This window comes from Myotis davidii, unplaced genomic scaffold (assembly GCF_000327345.1).
Source record: "Myotis davidii unplaced genomic scaffold, ASM32734v1 scaffold641, whole genome shotgun sequence".
NCBI lineage: Eukaryota > Metazoa > Chordata > Mammalia > Chiroptera > Vespertilionidae > Myotis > Myotis davidii.
Genome location: NW_006293232.1, coordinates 2,333,624 through 2,346,257, shown reverse-complemented (window position 1 = coordinate 2,346,257; position 12,634 = coordinate 2,333,624). Strand labels below are relative to the sequence as shown.

The window sequence follows — 12,634 nt, the reverse complement described above, 5'->3', positions numbered from 1 at the left end:
GCTTAAAAGAAGGGGAAAGATCAATCTCTTCCCCCATCCCACCCCCAGTTGTCAAAAATAATATATATGTAGTTTAAAAGAAATGGAAAATAAAGGAAAAAAATCTGTAATTCACTTCCCGGAAACAGCCATTGATAGCATGTTGATACATTTTAACTTTTTTTTCCTATGAATATGTTTTAGTTTACATGTTTGAAATCACATTGTATACTATTTATATTTATTATCCCTTTTAAATTTTTATTTATGTATTAATTTTAGAGAAAGAAAGGAAGTGTATGTGGGAGAGAGAGAGAGAGAGAGAGGAGAGAGAGAGAGAGAGAACATGCATTTGTTGTTCCACCCATCCATGCATTCACTGGTTGACTCTTGTATGTGACCTGACCAGGACTGAAGCTGCAACCTCGGCATAGGGACTACACTCTAACCAGCTGAGCTACCCAGCCAGAGCTGAGCTGTTATCCCTTTTAACATAACATCGTATAATTTCCCATTCATTAAAATTTAACTCTAAATAATTATATTAAAATCTTTATATGTTTGTGCTAAATTTTGCATTTATCTATTTTTTTATATTTGGCGTTTTTTTGGATTTTTCATTTTATATGTAACTGTTGTGATTTAATTACCACCACCACCTCCAATAAAAAAGGTCCCCCTCTCCTCCCCCAGTATTCTGGTTATAACACACCTTCATTCTCCTTCCTCTCTGGGCTAAGATCACCTTTAAAAACTTCCTCCAGTTTACAGTTCTCAATTCTATTTCTCAGTTCTGATGTAATAAATCAAGTCAGATAAACAAAGATTGTTGACTGGTTATGTCCCTTCCCTACTTAAAAATATTTACACTGTGACACAGTCAATAAGCTCTTGAGTCAAGATCCAAACTTCTCCAGATTTAATATAAAAATTTCCATTTAGCTAATACACACTAGCAGAGATCCTATGTGTAAGCCAATTCCAGCCACCACCGTGTCTATGGAACTCTCGCATCACTGGCTACTTCAATAACAGTGTTTGGGGCCAGTGGCTAAAATTGAAGAGATTACATCTTAAGTTAGTCAAGAAATATAACTCCAGAAAATGACCTGGAGTTGGGGTAAAGCATTACTAATCTAAAGATCTTAATCGTGTAAAACTTCTTACCCTCAACCTTTTTGCTTGTATGTTAGGATGACATAGAAAAAGTGCAGCGGTTGGAGAATATTATTCACCCATTAGAAACGATGTCCTGTTTGCACTTGAGCTCCCACTGTGACTTTACAAACTTGCTGAGGGGTTTCCGTCCTCTCTTCCACTTGACTACTGCCCCATAATCAAGCTCCACCCTCCCTTCCCCAACCTCCATCCCAGCTCCCTTCCCAAGCCCCGTTCATTCTCAGACTGGCTGCTTGGACTGGGAGCTCCACAGAGGACTGCTTCCTGTTTCCTTGCTAGGGTACCCATCCTTAATCCACTCTGCGGCCCTGGTTCCTTTTGTGGTTAAATTCTGTCCTTTGTTGCCCCATTGCACATCTTCCTAACTGGATTCATGTACAGGGTTATCCACGCCAGCATTATTTATAGTAATGAATAACTGAAACCATCTAAACACCAAATGTACTAGAGGATGGTTCTAAAAATTACTACATCTGATGGATCTTTTTTGAGTTTTTAATTTAGTAAGCATTTAAAAAAAATAAAAATTCTCTGAAAACCAGGATTACAAGGACACTTCTTGAAGATGATAAAAATCTATAGTAATCTTAGATTACAGCCATTTTCATAGTTGATGATATACAATAGAAGCATTCCTTCTGAGTCCAGGAAAGAAACAAAAATGCCGCTTTCCTTTTCTTCTAAAGATGTTGGCAACTTGCTCACGTTCATTCTTCATGTTATATGCTCCAGGCCCCAGTAACCCTTGACTGTCCTCAGTGTGTGCCAGAGACAGTTGCAATAGATCCTGGGTAACTTAGTGTCATAGGGCTTGCACCCCACTTCTTCATTTGACCAACTAGTCATGGCAGAAGTATCTTCAGCCACACGGATAAAAGGATTAGAAGTAGAAAGTAAAAAGCCCAAATGATTGGGAAGACTATTTAGCTGCATGAAAGGGGACACAATTTTTCTGAAGAGGCAACTTTTTAGTCTTTTGAAGAAATCTACCCCGTGGTTTATCTTATAACAATATCCTTTATCTTACAACTAAAATACTTACAGAGATAGAAATCATACAATGGAGAGGTCTGTAAAAAAATACTATCACATTACACATATTTTATAGCCTGCATTTTTTTCACTTAGTCATACATTATGACCATTTTCCTATGTAACATATGTTTGTCTAAATCAGGGGTGGGCAAACTTTTTGACTCGAGGGCCACAATGGGTTCTTAAACTGGACTGGAAGGCCGGAACAAAAGCATCGATGGAGTGTTTGTGTGAACTAATATAAATTCAAGTAAACATCATTACATAAAAGGGTACGGTCTTTTTTTATTATTATTCATTTCAAACGGGCTGGATCTGGCCCATGGGCCGTAGTTTGCCCACGGCTGGTCTAAATCATGATTTTATAGGCTCTATAGTATGTCCCGGTATGACAGTACCAAAATTTTCTTAATCTTGTTCCTACTGATGGGCATTCATTTTGTGTCCCAATTTTTCTAAACTTGCTATTTTAAGAAGTATTTCCACCTCCTTCTTCCCATGCAACAAATAGGAAACCCCTTAGATGTTTCTCATAGCGCAGATGACTCTCTCCTTAATCCTGATAAAAGTCTGTGTGTTTATACCCCAGAAGGAATAAACCAGAAGGACTTTGAATAAAAATAGGTGATCAAGTTGAGAGTCCACCTTGTCCCTTCAAGACCCCCAATCCCCTGAGTTCCCAGAATATTTCAGCCAGATTCACACACCTGTCTAAAACACACACACACACACGCACGCACACACGACAGGAAATTGGAGGTTAACATGGATGGACCTGGACAACATTATACTAAGTGAAATAAGCCAGTCACAGGAGGACAAATACTGTATGATTCCACCTACATAAGGTATCTAAAACAATCAAACTCATAGGAGCAAAGAATAGGATGGTGGTTGCCAGGGCTGTGGTGAAGGCATAACGGGGGAGTTACTGATCAACGATTACATACAAGATGAGTACACGCTAGAGATCTACTGTACAACATTGTGCCTACAGGTAACAATACTGCATTGCACATCTAAAAATCTGTTAAGAGGGTAGATCTCATGTTAAGTGTCCTTACGACACCAAAATAAAATTTAAAAAAAGTAAGTGGCTAAAATAGATACTAAAACTGTGTGCATGAAGTCTTTGAACAGTGAGCTCACTTAAGGGCTGTTGACTGGTGGTTTTCCTTATACAGGGTACGGTCCAGGGTGTGCCTATTTTTAGAGAGAATTCCAACCAGCGACAACTACAGATTTTTGTGCATGTGTGACATGGTGAAACCATGATAAAGTCATGTTTTCAATGTGCATTGAAAGGCGTGGAACAAAGCTTATATTAAAGGAGGAAGGTCAAATACAAACCATCCTATAATATGCTGTTTATTCATCAAAATATCAAAATTTATTTCTTACCATGTCTCAGTTACTTTTAGTCTTTACATTCTTACCTTTCAGATGCCTTTTTGATGATAAATGGAAAGGACATATGCGAAATAACAAACCCTTATTTTTTCTGGTGTCTATGCAATAGATGATGCCACTTAGAATGGTAGTAAATTTTGCCTCCTCCCACCTATTTTTCTGTCTAAAGCTGCCTGCAGTAAATCACTATAATTACAACCAAAAGAATTCTTACTAATACCACCAACTGCCTTTAGTTTTATCTGACTTAATTATAGTGCTTGCTTGGAGCACATGTGTGGGCTAAATGGCTTCCTTCTGGTTTGTAATTCCTCATCTCTATAACTAAAAGGGAGACAGTGGAAACTGGCGGGGAGAGACTCATGTCTACCCACCCCTCCCCAATGGAACCATCTTCCCTTTAACTTGAAAAATTTCATTGGCAATCTGACAAACTTTGCCTACCTAATTGTAAATGGACCAGAAAAAGGTATAAAGGTAGAGGCATGAAAAAGGGCTTTCTACTCTGACAATGACACTTGATCAATGCAGAAGTGACAAAGCACAGAGTGACAAGGCAATCAAGGAAATGGTGCTTCAGGCCCAACCAGTGTGCTCAGTGGTGAGCGTCAGCCTATGAACCAGAAGGTCAGGGTTCGATTCCTGGTTGGGGCACATGCCTGGGTTGCAGGCTCAATCCCCAGTGTAGGGTTGCAGGAGGCAGCCAATCAATGACTTTCTCTCATCATTGATGTTTCTTTCTCACTCTCCCTCTCCATTCCTCTCTGAAAGCAATAAATATATATTTTTTTAAAAAAGGAAAATGGTGCTTCGAGAAACGGTATGCTGGCCTAACACATCACAGTGTCTCATGTCAATCTTTGGATTCTTCAGGTCTGGAATTGCTCTAAAGCTATCATTCAAATGGGTGGGCTGAGTGTGGTAGCTAGCTATCCCACAACGGCAGAAATGTCGGTCTGTTTGTTCAGCTGTCCCTCAGGTGCCTGGCACATGATTGGCATTCAATAAACTTTATTGCATGAAGTTATACTTTTGTGGGTTTATAAGCTCAAACAAGGTCTGACTCTAATGTAGTCCTGCAAATGTCATTGCAGGACAATTCTCAGTCCACCGTCCATCAAAGTAAAGTGGGGGGGGATGAAAGTATTTTATTTTTCAAAGGAACACAGCCAGTCCTGGGGTCAACCTATCAAACTCTAACAACAACCCTCATCGCTCTTTATTAATCTGTGGCCTGGGACATGTGCCCAGGGGAGCTTCAAGGGAGCCAAAGAGCCACGAGAGCTGGTGGGAGTGAGGAGCGGTGGGCTCTGTGAGGGGGGGGGGGAGGGTCAGACAGTGTCTCCCTCTGTCATTCACATTGAATGTCTCTGACTTAAAGAGCTGCTGCCATTTCTCTGTTGTCTTGGCTGACCCAGGAAATGAAGTCTTTGAACAGTGAGCTCACTTAAGAGAGAAATCTCCTCTTTATGCAAAGCCCAGAGACACTGCCAGGACAGCAGCAGCTCCTGCGATGCAGTTAGCCCGGCCGTGTTTATTCACTCATCTGTCCTTCCCTTTCTCTCTAAGACCTTATGTTTGTTAAGTTGCCATAAACATCACCAAGGGTAAATACAGACCAAAGGTTCTTTTCGGAGCGTTTGAAAAGAATCCTGTTATCACCAGCATTTTCAATGTGACTTCACCTTCATGCGTCATGTAAGATTTCTGGGCTATGATGTATTCAGCCACAATAAGCTTAACCTAGAATGATAAATTTGGCTGTCCTATTTCTTCAGAATTTTTTTTTTTTTGCTGTATGAGCAACATGCATTCCCACACTTTCCCAAAATCATTTATAGGTCATTGATTTTGTTTAATCCAACAAGTATTTCCTAATATTTCAATTCTCTCAGACCCCTCTTAAGGGAAGAGTCACAGGAATGAGTGTGATGGAACTCAGTCCCCACTGTTGTGGTCTGATTGGTTACTTGGGGGCAATTTGCTAGTCAGGGCAGAATTACCTGACTTCTGGGGAAAATGCATTTTCCCTCCATTTTCTTTTGTGAGTTGTGGCCTGGGTCTGTGTGAAAAGTGGGTCAGGACAGGGGGAAGGGAGAGTAGTCAAGATCCTTCCTCCATCTTCAGAGAGGTGGGCTGGGCTGTCTCCTTGAGTCAGGGTCTGGTTGCCTGGAGTGGCCACACATAAGTACTGACATAGGGTGGGTGCCATAGTAGGCTCAGATCCAGTAAGTTGAAGTTCCTGACCATGCAGGATTTGGGCTCACTTGACTGAGGACCCAAGTAGTTTTGGGGTGGGGGTAAGAGGATAGTACTGGTGAACCTGAAGAGGATTTGGAAAGGCCACTTTCACCCTACACTTAGATCACACATATCGCACTGTGTGATATTAGCATGTTCATTTCACTGTCAAAATAATTTTCTTTTGTGGGAGTCATGATTTCTGTATTTTAGAGGATTTCAACAAGAATTCAGAGGTAAACCCTCTAAATATATAAAATATCATGCAAACATATCTGACTTTAATCAAAATTGCATTACATACATATTTCTGAACATCCAAAAATTTTGCATTACCTGTTCAGTCAAGTAAGCGTACGGGAAAAACTTGACTGCACAAAAGACTAAAGCCCTACAATAAATATAGTACATTCTCATATGTACTATTTATAACAATGTCTTTTATGAGCAGTATGTCCTTTGCACTTAGGTAAACAAGGATTTTTCTATCCAGGATTTAACAGGACAATGACAATGTGTTGCTGTTGAACTTACACAATTCTTTTTTTTAAAATATATTTTGATTTTTTTTTTTACAGAGAGGAAGGGAAAGGGATAGAGAGTTAGAAACATCGATCAGCTGCCTCCTGCACACCCCCCTGCTGGGAATGTGCCTGCAACCAAGGTACATGCCCCTGACTGGAATCAAACCTGAGACCCTTCAGTCAGCCGGCCAACGCTCTCTCCACTGAGCCAAACCAGTTAGGGAGAACTAACACAATTCTTGATAATTTTTAACAATCATTCTCATACTCATCTGCCAAAGGAAACAATCCCCACCTTTTTGCATATGGATTAACCTTTCTGACCACACCTGCTCACTGGTTGTTCCCAATTTCCCAGTAAGTATATCATACTGGGAGGGACTCTGAATTGCTCTTTTCTTTCTTCAAGAAAAAAGCAAAATTTAAAGTATCCTTTTCAGGTCAATATTAAGTCACAGAAATCTCAGATCCAATAAAAATTAGCAACCATTTGAGGGTAGCCTCTTGGAGCCCAGGCTGACAGAGCTGGGTGCTCTGGGGAAGACCCTAAGCCAGTGGTTCTCAACCTTCCTAATGCCGCGACCCTTTAATACAGTTCCTCATGTTGGGATGACCCCCAATTTCATTGTTACAAATTGAACATAATTAAAGCATAGTGATTAATCACAAAAACAGTCTGTAATTATATATGTGTTTTTCGATAGTCTTAGGCGACCCCTGTGAAATGGTCTTTTGACCCTCAAAGGAGTCACGACCTACAGGTTGAGCACCCCTGCCCTAAGCACTTGGAGTGTGTCCGGGGGCTTCCCTAGGAAACACCAAATGTCTCTGGTGAGGAGCACCAGCACAGGCTTAAAACGAACCATTCCCCTGGGGAGGAACAAAGAATGAGTTAGGCTGTTAGGAACCACAGTTGGCCTGGTTCTTGCCCCCAGAGAATCATGTCCTATATTACATTTTGGAACTGAATAGGTCATTCTTGGACACGTCGTGAGTGATTACTCATTCAGCTTGAAAAAATGAGCCTTGATGTCTGAAGCCCTCCTCTCTGCTGCTCTATCAACCCTCAGGTTCCAAAAGCCCTCCTTTATACCTGACCTCGTTGTCCTCCTGTTGCCACTGAAAGCTAGTTTTTCTGTGTAACATTTTGTGCAAGCGAAGAAGACTTTCAGTACACAAAGAATCGTGTGTTGATTGTTACCAAGTTAAAAAGAATCGTAGAATGTTTACAGTTCTAAGGTGGCTTAGAGTTCATCTATAACAATGAAAGTGTAATGTGCTAATTAGACTAGTTAGCTGAACGACCTTCCAGACAAAGCCAGGGCTGTGGGCTGAGGGCAGCCGCCGTGGCTATGAGGGCCGAGTCCCTTGCACGAATTTCGTGCATTGGGCCTCTAGTTTAGAATAATAATAATTTACACAAGGCTATGTTGTTTTTGCACGCCCACCTCTTCTTCAGGTAACAGTATTTTTTCTTTTGGAGAACTACCCTCCCCCCACTGTTAGGCCTTGAGGTTTAGATGGAGCTGATTCCACTCTGTAGCTCCAAAAGAGGGTCTACAGCGATGTCCCTTTGTTGCAGTGATTGCTTCAAGAATGAGCTCTTGATCCAGGTTGGGTCAGTGAGAGCCAGCCTAATTTGACCAAGTATGTGATGCCTGTCACCAGGGTTCTGATTAGTACACATGTAGCATTTTACACTGAAAGCTTAAGGGGCTCCTTTTTATTTTTATTTTTATTTTTTTAATAAAATGTATATTTTATTGATTTTTTTACAGATAGGAAGGGAGAGGGATAGAGAGTTAGAAACATCGATGAGAAACATCGATCAGCTGCCTCCTGCACACTCCCCACTGGGGATATGCCTGCAACCAAGGTACACGCCCCCGACCGGAATCAAACCTGGGACCCTTGAGTCCGCAGGCTGACGCTCCATCCATTGAGCCAAACCGGTCAGGGCTTAAGGGGCTTCTTAAGGTCACAGCAAGTCATTCACATAGCCATTTTCTCCTGATACCTACCCACATTCTAGTGGGAGCACAGATACCAAAAGGTAATTAAGAGCATTCATGCCCTAACTGGTTTGGCTCATCGGCCTGAGGACTGAAAGGTCCAAGGTTTGATTCCGGTCAAGGGCATGTACCTTGGTTGCGAGAACATCCCCAGTGGGAGGTATGCAGGAGGCAGCTGATCGATGCTTCTCTCTCATCGATGTTTCTAACTCTCTATCCCTCTCCCTTCTTGTCTGTAAAAAAACAATAACATATATATTTTTTAAAAAGCACTTATTAATTCAATAAGTATTCACTGAGGTGATAAATACTACTTGATGCCTAGATCTGTGCACGGGATGGAATTATGATTGAAACAGAAAAATGCATCTGTGGCAGCACACAGGAGGGGCATGTAGTCTACCCTGGATATGTGCATATGGGCATCCAGAAAGGCTTTCTGGAGGATGGGATTCCTAATGTCCCCTCCTTTAATTTTCTTTCTTATTCTTACAACTAGTATCTTAGTTCAGGCAGCTTTTTGTTTCATATCTATATAACAGCAACTGCATTTATTTCTACTCTTATCTTGGTTCCCTAGTACCCAATCCATCCTTTACTAACAACAGAATGGTTTTTCTTAAAAACACTTTACTAAAGTATAATATATGAAAGCATGTAGCTTGATGAATTTCCCCAAGCAAACACAACCATTAACCAGTGCCTATATCAATAAACATGGTCAGCACACCAGAAGCCCACCTCCTGTCCCCTTCCATATATCACCTCCCCTCACAAATAAGCCTTTAAAAATACTGATCTCTACCTTGCTTCCTTGCTTTATTAAAATCCTTCAAGGTCTTTCCACAGCATAACACTCCATCTCCTTGGCCAAACAGAACCCTAGTAATTTCTAACCTACTGTCCTAGTCCTCACTGCCTGGCCTTTACATATGCTGCTCCCTTTAAGATGAACCCTCAGCCCTCTTCCTTCCCCATTTCAGTCTTTCCTAATTATTCCTGGAGCCATCTTCTCAAAGCCTTCCATGGTCCCTTCTCTCTCCTTGGTCTGTTCTCTTATAGATTCTTGAAGGTAGAAGTCGTGTTTTTCATCCCAGTTTCCCAATTGGTTAAATGAATAAATAAGAACACCTGGCATTATTACTTTCCCATAACGCCTTTCCTCCCTTATCCTCCTCCCCTCCATTCATTTTAAATAAGAACAAACCATTGCCCTGTGAATAAATCAACATGTTTCATCTTCAATCAGTACAGTCATGCACCCCTTACATGATTTTGTCCTTGTGCAAACACCTTAAGAGAAAGCACATCTTGTGTACTTATGCAAACCTAGCCAGTATTGTCGATTGTTCTAGGCTATAAGCCTGTACAACGTGTTTCTGTACAAAACAAATGAGATTAAATAAAACACAAGAGAAATGACACACTCAGGAGACAAGGTAAAGATGAGATGGGTGAGGTTGCTGCCCATGTAATACCACAACTATTTACAACAAACATTAAAAAAAATTAATAGAAAGATTACACTCCGAAATAACAAAAAGTATCAAATAGAAAATACATACACTAGTAACATAATCATTTATTATCATTATCAAATATTACGTACTGCTCATGATTGCGTGTGCTATCCTATATAATAAAACCCTAATATGCACATATACCGAATGGCAGAACAACCAGTCGCTATGACGTGCACTGACCACCAGGGGGCAGATGCTCATGAAGGAGTTGCCCCCTGGTGGTCAGTGCGCTCCCACAGGGGGAGAGCCACTCAGGGGGAGAAGCTGGGCTCATGGCTGGAGAGCACAGCAGTGGTGGTGGGAGCTTCTCCCACCACCACTGCAGGTGGGCGGTAAGGAGCGAGGGGTCCTGGACTGCGAGAGCCCTAGACTGCAAGAGGGATGTCTGACTGCTGGCTTAAGCCAGCAGGTGGACATCCCCCAAGGAGTCTGGACTGCAAGAGGGTGCAGGCCAGGCTGAGGGACCTGCCCCCCACCCCTTTGCTGGAGTGCATGAATTTTGTGCACTGGGCCTCTAGTACTTTTATATTACTGGTGGTGCAATAGGTTTGTTTACACCAGTATCACCACAAAGGTAATGCATTGTGCTATATGACCTTATATCTACAATGTCACCAAGCAATAGGAATTTTTCAGCTGTTAAGACCTTATGGGACCATGGGCATACTAGTATACATATACAATCTGTCATTGACCGAAATGTCCTTATGTGGTTCATGACTAGTTTGTAGAGAAGTCATGACTGATTTCCACTGACCCAGCCATATCTTCCTGCTAGGTGTCTCCCGCCCACCTCACCCGACACACCAAGATAAGACTAAAGTAGGGTCTTGCACCCAACCAAGGTAAGTGAATACAATGGAAATTGATATTCATGAGATCTGAGTCATTCTGTTGGTTTAATTGGAATAACTGCAGAACTTAAGGGTGAACATGGAGTAGGGGAAGGAAGCAAGGAAGTAGGTTAACATTACCAAATGCTTACCTACCATGCACCGGACACAAATCTATCTTACTTAACTAAAGTGGGGAAGGAAGGTGCAAAAATGTATAGATTAATGAATTGCATAAAAAGAAAAGCCAATATGTCCTTTCCTTCATTTGGTTGAAAAAGGTTGCTTATGCATTTATAGCTTTTTCTTTTTAATTAGAAATTACAGGAGAGAATCACTGAAGCTCCTGGTTTCCTGGTTTCAATGACAATTTGCTTTTAAATCATTTGAAGATGATTCTATGAAATAAAAAAATGTAGAAACATTACAAAAGGTGTTAGTGTGTAGAAGAAAGTGTTACTAGGTTGATGGGTATACTAGTAGTCAGAGCACTTCACACTAGCTCCCAAATGGTTACTGCAGGCCAGCAGGCAGGGCCACCTAAAACCATTTTTTTATGGAAGCATTTACAATCTGGAGTTGATTTTTAGAGAGAGGAAGAGAGAGGGGGAGAGAAACATTAGCGTGAGAGTGAAATATGGATCAGCTGCCTCCTGCACACCCCGCACCAAAGATCGAGCCCACAACTCTGGCATGTGCTCTGACTGGGAATCAAAGCTGAAACGCTTCGGTGCCTGGGAAGATGCCCAGCCAACTGATCACACTCCCAGGGCTTGATTTGATTTTTAATGAAAAAGTTCTTCACAAAAAATCCAAACAGCAAACCCAAGTCTATTTTCCGTATGCATAACACTAAAGACATCTGACAGGTTGGCCCCATTCCCAGAAAGTCTATTTCTCCCCTAACATTCTGTAACTTATATGGCATTGGGCTGGGCCATCACCGATGCACAGCTGTGATCTACTAAAAGTTTTCTCAAAACTGCCTCCTCTCCTTAAGTCAACAGCTCATCCACAGCCTATTTAGAATTTTGCTGAATAAAAGGGTAAACCCAGAAATTCAAATTCAAGCCATAGGAGAAGTAGATGTCTGGATTGTTGCCTCATGAATAAATCTGATCAGGACAGCGTGCTTGGTGATATAATATTTATCTTAGTCATCCTTTTATAGTCCAGAGTGTTCTGCATAGTCTGAAACGCGGGAATTGTTTCTTTAGTGCTTAGTAAAATTAACGGTGATGCACATTCATTCACCTCACTGAATAGGCAGGTAGCTCCCTGAGACCAAAGGCGTCCAGCATCTTATCTTCATCTTTGGTTTAATGAGTCCTCCTACCCCTAGTACAAAGAATGCTGTGAGGTGGGCAGTCTGAAGTGCTTGGTGGGGGAGCAAAGGAGAGAAAGGTTCCAATTGTTCAGAAAACGTTTCATTCTTCTCTCCTCTCTGCTGGGGCAGTAGGCAAAGGGGAGGTCCTTACGACAGTAGTTTTAACCTTCAAACCTGGTTTCACAAAAGGCAAAACCTCTGCGAGACATCTGGCCTGTCTCAGTGGGTCACAAGGTCAAGGTCACCGCCGACTCCCGGGATCGCTCTGTCCGGCAGGCGTCGCTGGCCACCGCAGAGCCGCAAGGAAGGAAGTGGACTCAGATCTTCCGTTCAGCCAGGAGGCTCGGCACCCCAGGCTCGCCTTCCCGCGGTACCTGCGCCCGCCCTTGCGCGCCGTAGCGACTTTTGGAGAGTCTCTGGTCCCCTGCGCGCACCGAGGCGTGAGCCGGGTCCTCACTCGAAGGCGCGGGTTCGGGCCACAGAGGTTGAGCGCTGGGGCGGATCTGGAAGGGCCGGGCGGGCCGGGCGCGGGGCTGGAGCGGTGCGCAGGGCTGGCGCTGAAAGGCCTGGG

At 42.3% G+C, this 12,634-nt stretch overlaps 1 protein-coding gene across 1 annotated transcript in view; it reads left to right on the top strand.

The window, feature by feature from the left end:
* Positions 1 to 4,405: 4,405 nt before the first annotated feature.
* Positions 4,406 to 12,634, top strand: part of FUT4 (fucosyltransferase 4) — a 10,411-nt gene continuing 2,182 nt past the window's right edge. The window contains exon 1 of the mRNA XM_015565988.1: positions 4,406 to 4,423. Within this exon, the coding sequence (XP_015421474.1) occupies positions 4,406 to 4,423 (18 nt within the window). The remainder of the gene's footprint in view (positions 4,424 to 12,634) is intronic.